This window comes from Musa acuminata, chromosome BXJ3-5, assembly GCF_036884655.1.
Source record: "Musa acuminata AAA Group cultivar baxijiao chromosome BXJ3-5, Cavendish_Baxijiao_AAA, whole genome shotgun sequence".
NCBI classification, from domain to species: Eukaryota; Viridiplantae; Streptophyta; class Magnoliopsida; order Zingiberales; family Musaceae; genus Musa; species Musa acuminata.
The window spans coordinates 34071501-34085913 of NC_088353.1; the positions used below are offsets into that span (position 1 = coordinate 34071501).

At 37.8% G+C, this 14413-nt stretch overlaps 1 protein-coding gene across 5 annotated transcripts in view; it reads right to left on the reverse strand.

Moving 5' to 3' along the window:
* Positions 1-2521: 2521 nt before the first annotated feature.
* LOC103985184 (ABC transporter C family member 13) overlaps positions 2522-14413 on the reverse strand; it is a 51699-nt gene continuing 39807 nt past the window's right edge. For all 5 annotated transcript variants that reach the window (XM_065151761.1, XM_065151762.1, XM_065151760.1 and 2 more), the window contains 7 exons: positions 14315-14407; positions 14087-14197; positions 13854-14015; positions 13488-13675; positions 13127-13316; positions 4765-4932; positions 2522-2867 (listed from right to left, as the gene is read on the reverse strand). In XM_065151761.1, the coding sequence (XP_065007833.1) occupies positions 2787-2867; positions 4765-4932; positions 13127-13316; positions 13488-13675; positions 13854-14015; positions 14087-14197; positions 14315-14407 (993 nt within the window). In that variant the 3' untranslated portion in view covers positions 2522-2786. The remainder of the gene's footprint in view (positions 2868-4764; positions 4933-13126; positions 13317-13487; positions 13676-13853; positions 14016-14086; positions 14198-14314; positions 14408-14413) is intronic.

Sequence of the window (14413 nt, forward strand, 5' to 3'; positions counted from 1 at the left end):
GTGATATGATGTGCTGAATAGGTGCCTATGTCTCTTCTTGTTTGGTGTAACTTGTGCAATGTGGTTGACAATGTTCCACCCACCTATTTTACTGCAAACTCATGACAAGAAGATACTAATACCAAAAACACCAATTGATTTGAATCATATATTGTTGACTCATTCTTAAAACTTTTGGGTTTATCGGTCATCTAATAAAACTCTTTAAGACAAGATATTATGAAACATACATTAATTAGACTTCACATCCTCCTCCCTATTTTCTAGTTTTCATTCGGTGAGGAATTTGATGAAGTCTAATTAATGTATGTTTCATAATATCTTGTCTTAAAGAGTTTTATTAGATGACCGATAAACCCAAAAGTTTTCATTCGGTGAGGAATTTGATGCTGTGCCAATGTCTGTCTCTTGATTTGACAGAAATTGACTTGGCCCATGCATCGAATTAATTCTCCTCCTCTTTTCATGTCCAAGATGAAGCTTTGTTTGTTTGACTGATTATAATGAAGGTCTGAAGACTCTGGGCCCTGCAAGCTGCATCACCTGCGCTTCCATAATTTCTCATGTCCTGCATCATTCAGCTTCCATGTCCTACGATTTACATTTCCAGTGAGCATTTTGCAGACACTAAGCCTATTAAATGCGACGGGTTATCGTACAAAAATTCCTCCACTCTTATTTCTTGAAACCAATTTCCAGATCTTAACTTTACATGCTCCATGTTTTTTACTCGATACAAAAATCATACATACACTAACAACTACAATAATAATAAGATGTAATGTCCCAACTATTTATAAGGACGATTCGATCCATTTTATTTTATTTTTATTTTTATTTCATTTCCAGGGAGGCACCCTTGAAAACATGAACGTATATAATATTATTGTCTCTCACAAACATGATGTGTGGGCAAAAATAAATAAATATACATTCTTTCAAGAAAGAATGTGTATATGCTTGCACTATGAAGATTTGGATCTCTGATGGATAAGGTCAATCTAACCTCACACATGAACACACATATCAGACTGGTGAGAGAGTCATTGGGATGGACTGTGGGGCACAACATTATTCTTTCCACCAAACATACTGGTGTGTGTGTGTGTGTGTGTGCTCATCAACTAACTGAGTCCAAGATCTTAGACTTGGGGCACATCAGTCATCAAAGTTCTCAAGAATTACTAGCTAAGTTAAGTTTGTCACAGGGCTTAGAAATAAGTTGATAATTAAATTGAGATGGGCCAAACAGGCATATCTATATATATATATATATATATATATATATATATATATATATATATATATATATATATATATATATATATATATAGTAGGTGTTCAAATAAAAAAATCATGCTAAATGCAGATCATCTGCAGTTATAATTTTGTCTGATATAACCCTGACATGGGGGCAACACATTCTTATATGCCAATTGATATGGACATTGTCTGTGTAATCTCATGGTGGTTGCACATATACTGTGGTTCTTTAATTTCGAGGATGGGTGCTTTAGGTTGAAGGCTTTGATACTGCTTTTTGATGTGATGGGAAAGCTGTCTTTGTTGCAATTGCTCCTTCCGAGCTATGCACAGAGTTTGTGGAGCTGGCAGAATGAATGGGTTTATCATCGTTTCTCACAGGATGTGATGTGTGGTGTTAATGGGACAATGGGAAGTGAGACAACAGACTGCCACCAATAAACAATATTTGTAATTCCTACTTTGTTTAATTTTTTCCTATAGCGTATCAATCTTATACTTGTTCATAAGAGAATATACATGAACAAGGTTTTATATATATATGTATATATATATATATACACACACATACATACTAGATTTCATCTGTAAGTTAATAAACTTAAATCTTAGATCCTTATCGGTCTAACTAAATCTTAAAATATCAATAATACTTTCCATCTGTGTAAAAAATGGACATTTTCATCAAAAGAAGTCCGTGGTTGATGATATCTAACTAACTAGTGCAGTGTGTGCAATATCATGACTTGACTTGGTGTAAATACCATTTTATAGTTAGGGCCAGTATATACTCTCTTTTTTTTTTCTGAATTTTATTCCTCAAATTCCTATACCCGATTAGTGACTTAACCACTGATATATAATCTTTGCACATTATGCCATAGACAAGTAGTCTTCCAGAACCTGATTAACTAACTACTTGGGTGTCTGAATTTAGAACATATTCCAGACTGGACTGTCAGGCCCGATTAACCGATATCCTTATCAGCAGCTTTATACACATCGAATCGAGTCTGCAGATGTCCAGGGAAAAAAGAAACAAAACAAAAGGTAATCCAGATTTGGTTTGGGTCTGGCCCAGGCACTAGACCTGATCTTTTATGTTTCTTTCAGATTGTTTATTGGGCTTCGTCCACTAGAAACCTGGACACCTCTAACAGTCAAATAACCTACCTAGCTGTTATTTCAGAACCAGTTCAAATAACCCACTAAATCAAGACCAAATAAGAGGAAGAGAAAAGATCTTAGCATTGACAACTGAAGGAAAGACAGGGAAGTCTCAACTTGATATGAGGATGAAAAAGTAGAGTTCAGAATGTTTCTAAACATTATTAGACCGAGCCTGATACAACAACAGGTCTCAATAAAAGTAGGTAATAAAATATATATATATATATGGAGCGACATTTCATGTGGCCAGGCAGTCTACAGTATGTGCTCAGTGACAGATAGTGAGTGTTTAGAATATATTTACTACATATAAAGGCAGTGGGGATCCATTAGCTTGAAAGCAACTCACTTGCTTACATGGTAGATGCTTTGACAAAGCTTGAAAATCTGGAGCATTCATCTTTGACAAGATCTCGAGGATTTCCTTGTTCAACCTGCAAAATGAACATTCAGACTAGTTTACCAACTAATAACACTGTAATTTCTTTGAGTAAAACCATCAATTTGAGGCGTCCCTCGTTTTGCAATGTTGAAACGTCAGACTCGCTAGCAAAATCAATGATCAGGGCTAGTTAATGTAAGGCGGCAAGTCCTGGAATGCAGCAGACTAACACCTATTATCAAAGTCCTAAAATTAGATTATAAACTTGATGTTACTCAAAACTCCATATACCACTGAAGTAGGTCTCGTAAAAGACTTGGGAGTGTTTGTTTGCCCACAACTGAAGATGCCTGTAAGTTGTCGTTACAGACATAAATGTTTGGATGCCTGCATGAATATTTGCCACTTGCAGGTACAACTAAGGTAAAGGATGCAATGGGAATGCCTGGAGAGAAAGGAGATGACAATCATGCTGTCTAAAGAAGAATAGTGGGGGCAATGTGTAAGGAGGTAATGCGTCAAAGAATCAAGAGTATCCGAATCTAATTTTGACCACCTACCTTTTCAAACCACATGCCCACTTCTGATATGTAGGAATATAGTTGCACATACATGTGCTACTAGTGGTTTATTTGCAGGCAACCAAATGATTGCAAGGCAACTTACTGCAAAATGACTTGCAAGCAGTCCACTTGTAGGCACCCAACACCCCCCTTGATAATAAAGGTAAAGAATCATCAATAGGATCTGGGGATCTTGAACCCTATCATAGTATCAAACCGTAATGCATGTTCCTCAATTAACTTCGAGAAGTCCTTCATGCAACCTACATTTGTCTATTCAAGTCTCCACTAGAAGTCTGCCAAGTGGCAACAAAGGTGCGGTTTGCAGTTAATCACAAACCAACACATAGTAACCACATTTAGCACTGAAACCAACCAGATAATTTTGGCAAAAAACTTCGAATCACTCTATAATGATCTCCCCCAGATGCAAATATTTGACAAGCTTAATCATTTATAGCAGAATTTACCGTGAATCACGAGAGCCAAAATAGCATCAACAGAGGTTGACGACGAATAGATGTATGATATAATAACTAACCTGTTAACCACTGGCCCAAAAATCTTAAGCACAAGTTAAAACGAGTAGACGACCCTTGCCCTATAAACCAATTCAAATTTCCTCCTAATATTTGACATGGAACTAAATTGGGGTAATCTCTATTCTCTACCGGTTAAGGTTTGACATCCTTGTGGATGCCTTGGAATTGAACCCTAATATGGTACGCATGAATGGTGTCTTCATGTTGTCATGTGCCTTTACCCCAACCCAAGGACAACCAATTTTCTACTCGGATTCATCCCTCATCATGCTCAATATCAGGTCTTCTCCAATACCATCTATTGGATGTAATGTTTAAAAAAAGCATGCAAAAATTTGCCAACCATTTTGAACTTATTGCTGAATTTATGACATGTAGCTGGTTTAATTGCATAGACATTTAATATAAGCATATAATTGTTATATATATTTATTATATGATATGCAACCTTGATGGATCGTCAGAGTAATATATGAAATATTAATAAAAATGTATGAGACAGAAATAAAAAATACAACATATTTCTTTAACGAAAATAAAAGTTGTTTTGGTGACCAAACAAGCATGGCTTGTCGAAACTACGACATGTAGCTGATTTAATTGCATATACATCTTTAATCTAAGCATATAATTGTTGTAAATCCTTTGTAGATCCTCTGTAAATCCTGAGTATCTAATGCAACTTTGATTGATTTTGAGACTAATATATGAAATAGTAATAAAAACATTGTGACACTGTTTGGCTACCAGAATTTATCATTTTCTGAAACATAAATGTTTGAAGTATGAACTTATTTGATGCCAAGTTATCTGAATATATTAGGTGGATAAGGCTATCGCTTACCAGAATCCCATGATCAAGCACTAAGATAAGGTCCATGTTCAATACTGTAGAAATGCGATGTGCTATTGTGACAACGGTTGTGCCCTTGCACTCATTGGAGATCGTTCTTTGTAGAATCAGTGCTGTTTGAGTGTCAACATTTGCTGTACATTCATCCAAGCAAAGTACCTGCAAAAGGAATAATTTGTCTGTTCAGCAATACTATAAGAGGGGTCAATTACAAAGAAAGTATAAATTCACTAAAAGATGCATTGTCAGAACTGTGTGCTGTACTATACACACCAGACTATACAGAAGTAACACAACCATTTCCTAAAACTTAGAGCCAGTTGTATCTCAGCCTGAAGTGCTATCTTCTCATGTAATTTATTGTAAATAACCTCATACATAAAATTCAAACAAGCATTCATTTAAAAAGTCTTATACTGGTGATAGCTCAAGAATGTTAATCTTGAACCTGCTATATGCAATTACTTGTGAATGTGGTTCCACATCCAGTGGAGATTCATATTAACTGTAACTTGTTATCACTTTATCTATAGGACAGATTCTTTTGAAGAAAAGTATATCTATAGGATTAATTATCTACTGATAATTATCCCATGCAACAATGAAGCAGGATTGATTGGTGAAGGCCTCTTTATCTGATCAAATCTGTATCTGCTGATAGTACATTTTTAAAAAATTGTTAATGATACATGCACATAAGTATGCTTTACCATATATACCCTATACAATCAGATACAGCTGAATTTGTTTAGGACTACTGCAATCCATTAGGGCTACAGCCCTTTCATTTACACCTTCTGGATGCTGAAATCTGTACTCTTATCTCAAGATTGCAGCCAATATAGTATCACTCATCAAAATTCATGATTTTCCTTGAATGCCAAAAATGGATATTTAAGCTCCAAAATTTGTCATTGCAGAGTATCATCTAATTTATCAATGTCCATAATCATATATGTGTCCCTACTTGTATGTTTGGATTCCCCCATGATATCCACCTCACGTTTTACTGTCAGTAATCTGATAAGAAAGTTGCAACTAAGGACAACCTTACCAAGCCCTCCAATTCAACATTCCATTCGAAGCCTGGACACAACCTCTATTCTCCAGACTTGAGTTGCAGCCTCACTTTAAGTTGAGATGGGTCAGGTAGAGATTGACTGGACCACTAGTACTGCTTTTATTATAAACATTCCTTTTAATTAATTAACACTATAAGAGTTCAAATTCAAGTTTGAACCCTTTCCCAAAAGCTTAATCTATTGTGATAAGCAGTCATCTAAGGTCGTATATACTAGAGAAGATTCTAAGTTCGATTGCTGTCTCATCTTGTTATTATGCTCAGTGCTTAATAGCTTGTGTATGGGCCTCTTTATGAGAAGCTTGTTGTTAGAACCATTGCAGATTCTAAACTTGGGGTTGATCTCTTTAGGGGATCGGCCTCCTTGGAACTCTATAGGGGTTCCTCCCTCCAAGTTGCTGCTCAAAGACTGCAGAAAAGATTCATCTATTGCTTATGAAAAGAAGAGGAATACATGGCTATTTATAGGGCTTCTAAACCCTAACTCCTAATATGACTCATACTCAAGACTCCTACTTTTAACCAACTCCTAATAGGACTCCTACTCAAGACTCCTATTCCTGAACAACTCATGATTCTTCTCTAAGAAACAACCTCCTAACCCTAGACGGCCTCTTCACCTCTTTAATATGGGTCGGCTTAGGTAGATTTTACATGAATGTCCCTCTCAATTAGGACTCTCCTAGCTAGAGTCCTAACAGACTCGCCCTCTTCAAATCAGCCTTGTCCTCGAGGCTGACGATTCATGAATTCTGATAATTTGATCTTCAAGTCGTCATAGTTCTCCCAAGTGGCATCTTCTGTTGGTAGGTTCGCCCACTGTATTAGCACTTCAGTAGTGGGTCGTCATCGTCGAGTCACGATCCGTCGATCAATAATGGCACTTGGCTGGGTCTGGAGTTCTCCTAGGGTAGTCATATTTAGTGGGTGGCTTTGGGCTGTCCCCAAGCACCTATTTATAACTTTCGTCTGGCCGTCGGTTTGTGGGTGATATGCTGTACTCCATTTCAATTTAGTATCCTGCATATGGAATAACTTTGTCCAAAATCTGCTCGTGAAAATGCAAGTAAAATTTGTCACAAGCACAATGCGTCCCTTATAGCGTAATTTTTTTGAGTCTCAATTGTAATAAGCCACGGAGCTTAGTGCTTCCTCCAATTTTTTTATGATCTTACTGATCTCCGGATCTTCCTGCTATTCCCTCTTAATATCCTTAAGGAAATCACTAGTCGAAAGTGAAATGGCCAAAAATTCAGCTTGCTTAGGTTGCCGTGAAAGCGCATCTGCAACAACATTCTCTTTCCCCTTTTTGTAAGTTATTTCATAATCATATCTAAGAAGCTTTGTTAACCATTTTTGCTGCTCGGGGGAAGATATCTTCTGCTCCAAGAAATATTTTAGGCTTTTATGGTTGGTCTTGATTTGAAAGCAACGCCCGATCAAGTACGATCTCCACCTCGTTGCTGCGTGTACAATGGCAAGCATCTCCTTATCATATGTTGACATATTTTGATGGAAGGGAGGCAATGCCTTGCTAGTGTATGTGAGTGGTCGACCATCTTGCATGAAAACGTCTCCAATTCCGACTCCAGATCCATCGGCCTCAATGATGAAGGGTCGGCTAAAATCTAGTAGCGCTAGCACCGGCATCATCGTCATGGCTGCCTTAAGTTTGTCGAAGGCAACGAAGGCTTTATCCGACAATTGGAAGGTATCATTTTTCAGTAGAGAAGTGAGTGGTGCACTGATCTTTCCATAGTTTTTCATGAACTTGCGGTTGTAGTATGTTAAACCGAGAAAGTCACGTAGCAATTTTATGTTCCTCGGGGTTGCCCAGTTCTGCATTGCTTCTATTTTGGAGGGGTCCACCGTCACACCTTCCTCTGATATAATATGCCCAAGATATTCCACCTTTTGTTGAAGAAAACAAAATTTCGTAGTGGCCGTTGTGTGTTCGAAAGGCAATTTTCGGTATGTCTCCCTCGCACACTCGTATTTGACGATACCCGGATCAAAGGTCCAACTTTGTGAAGATTTGTGCTCCCTTTCATCTAGCAATTCATCTATTACTGGAATAGGGTATTTATCCTTGATGGTTATGCCATTGAGAGATCGGTAATCAACGCATATTCGCCATGTTCCGTCCTTCTTACGTACAAGTAGCTGGTGAAGAGTAGAGGCTAGAACTTGGTCGAATAACTCCTGTTTCGAGCATCTCTTTTATAATCCTTTCTATTTCATCCTTCTAAAGATGTAGATACTAATATGACCGAGTATTTGCTGGAGATTTGCCTGGAAGAATCGTTATATAATGATCATGCCGACGGGTAAGAGGTAGGTTGTGTGATTCGTCAAATATATCTGAAAATTCAGCAACTAAAGGAAATAGGTTTGGATCTTCAAATTCTATTGGCTCTCCCTTAGTTTGCTGCTCAAGTTGTACCAAAAAGCTGCTGCATGCTTTACGCAAAACCTTCTCCATTTGTTGTGTGCATATCGTCGTTACGTCGCCCCCACGTTTCCCGTGCAGTATTGCCTGTTTCTCCTTACTGTAAAATTTCATAATTAGTTTCATAAAATTTCAAGAAACATCACCTAATGTCATCAACCATTCAATTCTGAGCATGGCCTCATGATCATCAAGAGGGAGGAGGCAGGAATATACAATTATCTCTTGGTCCTGCAGCAAAAGTTTCACTCGCAGGCGCCTACGATCATACTTCAAAATCCATCCGTCGGCGACCTTAACGTCAAACCTGCTGCAATTCTCGATAGGTAAGGCCATCTGGACAGCAACCTTACTGTTTAGGAAGTTATTAGTGCTGCCCGTGTCGATGAGAACAATGATCGGTTGTTGTTTGAGAAGGCCTCCAACTTTTATCGTTTGTAGGTTTAAGTAGTCGGCTAGTGCATGTACCATAACTTCGATCAGTTGTGGCTCTTCTTCTGCATCTTCTTCTTCATGTTCAAGTCTCCCTTTACTACAGCGATGCTCACGGCTCCACAGCTCGTCGCAGTGCCAACATAACCCCTTCGCAGATCACTCCCGAAGTTCTTCTCTTGTCAAACTTTTTGGTGCAAGGACTCGGTTGATAGTAGAGGGGGCTGAGGGCTTCGATATTGCTGGTTGGGAAGCAACCCTAGTCCTCCGGGCTTCATGGTTCAATCGCTCCTCTTGAAATCGCGCGAAAGAGATGGCTGCCCTAAGCATGTACGGTTGTCGCGCTTTAACTTCTCCCCGGATCTCCGGCTTCAAGCCCTCAATAAAGATCCCCAATAGCTGTTTTTGAGACCAATCACGAGTTTGATTAGATAACCTTTCAAACCTGGTTTGGTACTCTTGAATGGTGGAGGTTTGTCGAATCTTTGCTAGTTGTCCGTCAATGTTCTCGTAATCGGTTGGTCCGAAGCGGATCAGCAATCCTTCTTTGAATTGTCGCCATGAGAGGACTCCATGAGTGTGTTCAAACCAGTCAAATTACTGTATGACATCCCCTTCAAGATGTATAGCTGTAATTTTCACCATAGATGCATCTCGGTTTTATGGTACTGAAAATATCGCTCCGCGCACGAGATCCAACCAATCGGGTCTCCTTCCCATATAGGGAAATCCACTCTCATGCGTGGATAGTTGGGGTCGGTCATAGAGCCTCCCCTCTCTTGGAAGTCATCTCTTCGGGCTTGGTGCGATTGGTTAGAGCTCTCTCCTTAATATGATTTCTTCGAGCTTGGTGGTCGGCCCAAACTGAGTTTGGTAAAGAGAGTCCGAATCTTATCATTTATTCGCGTCTCGAAGGCTTCAAATTTAGCATCGATTATCTCCTCAGATGCCATAGTATATATCTCCAAATTTGTGATGTTAAGATCTCTCTTTTTGTTGTCGGGTTAAAGGCATGTATAGGTTGAGAGAAGTGATGGTTGAAATGGTTGGTAGATTGGTGGATGTAGGCTATGGTTTAGGCTTGTTTTGTGGCTGTTTTGGGTGCAGTTTGAGGGTGTGATTTGGTCGAGTTTTAGGGCTATGGATGAAAGTTTTAGATTTGTGGTAAATGACAGCAAAGGTTTGATAAAAATCAATGGAAGTTTGCTGCAGAATTGTGTTATCGTGTAAGAGCAGAATTGTCATCGAAGAAACAGCGGTTTCTCGATGAAATTTCCACCAAAAACTTGAGAAATTTGAGGAGAGAATTAACAACAAAATCTCGGTTTATATGATAGCAAGGATGTCCAATTTAATCAAGAAAATTTTGGTAGTATAACAGCAAGGATATTGATACAAGTTGCGATAGCAGAATTCTCGTCGAAAAATTTCAACGGTTTGTGACGAAAATTTGTAGCAACACAAAATCGTTTTTAAAGATGAATTCCTCAATATATCAATCTTAGATGGAAGCCAAGATGATCTATGAAGTGTAAGAAATTTCATTCAAAAAAGATTGCAAATAGATGAGTTAAGGCAACAATATGCGACTGAAATTTTCTACATCACAGATTTTCAAGTATAGCAGATTGGACATAAAAGATCAGTGGTTTATATTAAGAATTTTTCGACAAAACCAAAGGGAAATCCATTGTTAGGAAGTTTCAAAGCTATCATAAAAATTTCATAGAGATTTGGACAGAAAAAATGTAGTAGCAAGATCAAACAAACTGTGCTATGCGGTTGGAATTTTACAATGCAGATTTTCAAGTATAACAGATTAGACGTAAAAGATCAATGGTTTATATTAAGAATTTTTTGACAAAACCAAAGGAAAATATGCTGTTAGGAAGTGTCAAAGCTGTCATAAAAATTTGATAGAGGTTTGGATAGAAAAAATGTAGTAGCAAGATCAAACAATCTGTGCTATATGACTAGAATTTTACAGTACAGATTTTTAAGTATAGTAGTTTAGACGTAAAAGATCAATGGTTTATATTGAGAATTTTTTGACAAAACCAAAGAAAAATCTGTTGTTAGGAAGTGTCAAAGCTATCATAAAAATTTCGTAGAACTTTGGATAGAAAAAATGCAGTAGCAAGATCAAACAGACTGTGCTATGCGGTTGGAATTCTGCAATGTATCTTTCATCGTAGAGATGAAAACTTTATGACGAAAAGTTTATACAGCAATATAGGAACAATTTTTTTTTTTGGATTTTCGAATAAGGATAACTAAATTGCAGCGGCAGTAAGGTAGGAAACCAGAACCTGTTGCAATTCACGGGGAGATTAAAGGATGATCCGCGGTGGTGGAGATGACGATGAAATTTGACGACGATCTTTTAAGCAATTGTGGGAATTGCTTTGGGCGGTCGTGGAGGGCTAATGGATGGCTGTGGAAGGGCAGCAAGATGCCAACAACGCTGCTCTGATACTAGGTATTAGAAGTCTTGCAGATTCTAAACTTAGAGTTGATCTCTTTAGGGGATCGGCCTCCTTGGAACTCTATACGGGTTCCTCCCTCCAAGTTGCTGCTCAAAAGTTACAGAAAATATTAATCTATTACTTATGAAAAGAGGAGGAATACATGACTATTTATAGGGCTTTTAAACCCTAACTCCTAATATGACTCCTACTCAAGACTCCTACTTCTAACCAACTCCTAATAGGACTCCTACTTAAGACTCATATTCCTGAACAACTCCTAATTCTTCTCTAAAAAACAACCTACTAACCCTAGCCTGCCTCTTCACCTCTTTAATAGGGGTCGGCTTAGGTAGGTTTTACATGAATGTCCCTCACAATTAGGACTCTCCTAGTTAGAGTCCTAACACTTGTCAATCTTTGACTTGTGTCATCTTACACTTGGGTCTGAGTGTCAAAGCTTAGTCTATAACGCATGAGTTTAAATATAAGTTTGGACCTTTTTTAACAGCTTAAACTTACAGGAAAAAATTCATTAAACTAAAATCTTATCAAAAACATGTCGCTATTTCTATGTTCTCCACTTTCATTGCTTTAAAATTTAAACTGCTCAACTCTTGTGATTCCTAATCAAAGATAACATGTCATATCAGCAACAAACATAAAGTTCAGTTCTGCTGATTTATTTTGTTACAACACACTTTGCAAAAATGCATAAACGTTAAACCTATAATGCCCTTCCATTTCAATGGCATTTAAGACATTCCAGGACAAGAATTACTATGCCAATCAGCAGGAGTTGACATGTATTATGTTAGAAAGGTAATAACATGTTTCATGCCAGAGGTGCTGACATTGACTCAACCAAGTTCAGTCAGGAACCTATACCAGCTTTTAGGTGGACTGGTTCGGCATTGGTATGGTGGGATGTATTTTGTGTTGGTATAATGGTTTGCTATAAACTGCACGGTTCGGCAAGGTTTGATCGGTATTTACTGGTTCCACCAATGATAGATACACAGACCAGATCAGCCCAACAGGATGGTTAGGTCTAGTTCTATATGTTTTTTTTTTCTTTTAACCCCATTGATCGATACATGGACCAGTCTAACTGGACAATTTGGTCTGGTTCTATATAAAAAAAAAAATTTGGTTCTTTTAACCCCATCAAGGTTCAGCTATGGAGGCAACTCCTTGATTAGCTGTCAGACCAGTAAATATCACCATGTATCGATTGGTACAGCAACTATTTTAAACATTGGTCCTAAACAACACTGTGCCGCAGGCGGACTGGTTCGGTATTGGTATGGTGGGACATATTTTGTGTTGGTACCATGGTTTGCTAAACTGCACGGCTCCGTATGGTTCGGTCAGTATTTACTGGTTCCACCATTGATCGATACACAGACCAGATCAGCCCAACAGCATAGTTAGGCCTAGTTCTATATGTTTTTTTTTTTTTCTTTTAACCCCGTTGATCAATACATGGACCAGTCTAACTGGACAGTTCGGTCTGGTTCTATATATATAAAAAAAATTTGGTTCTTTTAACCCCATCAAGGTTTAGCTATGGACGCAACTCCTTGATTAGCTGTCAGACCAGTAAATACCACCAATGTATTGATTGGTACAGCAAATATTTTAAACACGGGTCCTAAACACCACTGTGCCATAGTACAACAGTCCCTTACTGCAGGAACTAATAACTAGTACAAATATGGCAGGAATACACATTAATCAGAAATAAAGTGAAATTCTGGAAACTAAAAGAATAAGAGAAACTACAAGCAAATGATTGGGTGAAAGCACTCACATTTGACACTAATTAGTATCTAAATCAAGAAATATAGGACATTGATGTTTGACATAATATTGATATGATAACCTTAATATTTGATACTTGATAGTCTTGAATTGGTGATATACCTTGGAGGATTTAATGATTGCACGTGCAAGGCATATAAGCTGCCGTTGGCCAACTGAAAATGATGTTCCATTTTCTTTAACAATGATGTCAAGTCCACCAGCTGTTTCTACTTCTTCTTTGATATGGCATTTTTCAAGAACTTCCCAGATTTTGAAATCAGGAGTCATACAAGAAGGATCTAGATTTTCCCTGGAGCATGAAGAACAAATTGTCAAGACACTGTTTGAGACTGATTTGATGAGATTTTCTTAGGTATATAATACATCTCCATTGCTGATCCATTTACAAACAAAGAACCACTCGTTATGAAGGACATTTTGAGAAATATAAAGGAATAATAAATTTCTTTGTTGTTCTTACCTTAGAGAACCTTCAAATAAGAATGGGCTCTGAGGAACTACTGCAAAACGCCCACGAAGCTCTCTAGCAGCAATGTCAGCAATGTCAAGACCATCTACCAGTATGCGTCCATTACAGATGGGTGTAAGGCGGAAAAGTGCATTAAGTATGCTAGACTTTCCAGCTCCTGTTCTCCCAACAATTCCAACCTAATATGAAAGAACATAAATCATTTTAATAAAAAAATAAAACAGGTAATGGGAGGGAAAATAAGATGCCAAATGTGATCAAGTCTCAGAATAGTCCTGGAACCTGCATGATTGACCAATTTTATATCAACTGTCAGTGTTATATATCCCTTCACTAAATCCAAAAGACAGCACTAACCTGCATGCCTGATGCAATACTGAAAGAAAGATCATGTAAAGCAGCTGGCAATGATGGTTTATATCGAAGGGTGACATGTTCGAATTCAATCTGTCCTTGCATTGGCCAATCTGGAAGCAGAGCTTGGGATGCTTGAAGTCTTTCTTGTGGAATATCCATGTACTACAAATAATTTGAAGTGAATTACTGACTTCGAATACGTTGATGGATCATATGAAAAATGATCAATTTACCTCAACAACTCTCTCAACAGAAACCATTTCCTTTTCTGTCTCAGTAAAACTGGTAAGAAAGCTGCTCAACAATGAAACTATTGGTGCTGCATAAGATAGGGCCAATCCTACCTACAACCAAATAAATGAGATAATAAAAATATGAATTATCCTTCACACTTATATACATAGATATTTCCATCTTAAATAAAATAGGGAAAAAGAACAATTTTCAATTTGGAGACTTACCAAACCAGGAGTACCAAGGCTCAGTGGAAAATCATGTCTGGAACCAATGACAGCCATCACACCAATAAATAAAATAATGGATGCTGCCAATAACTGAAA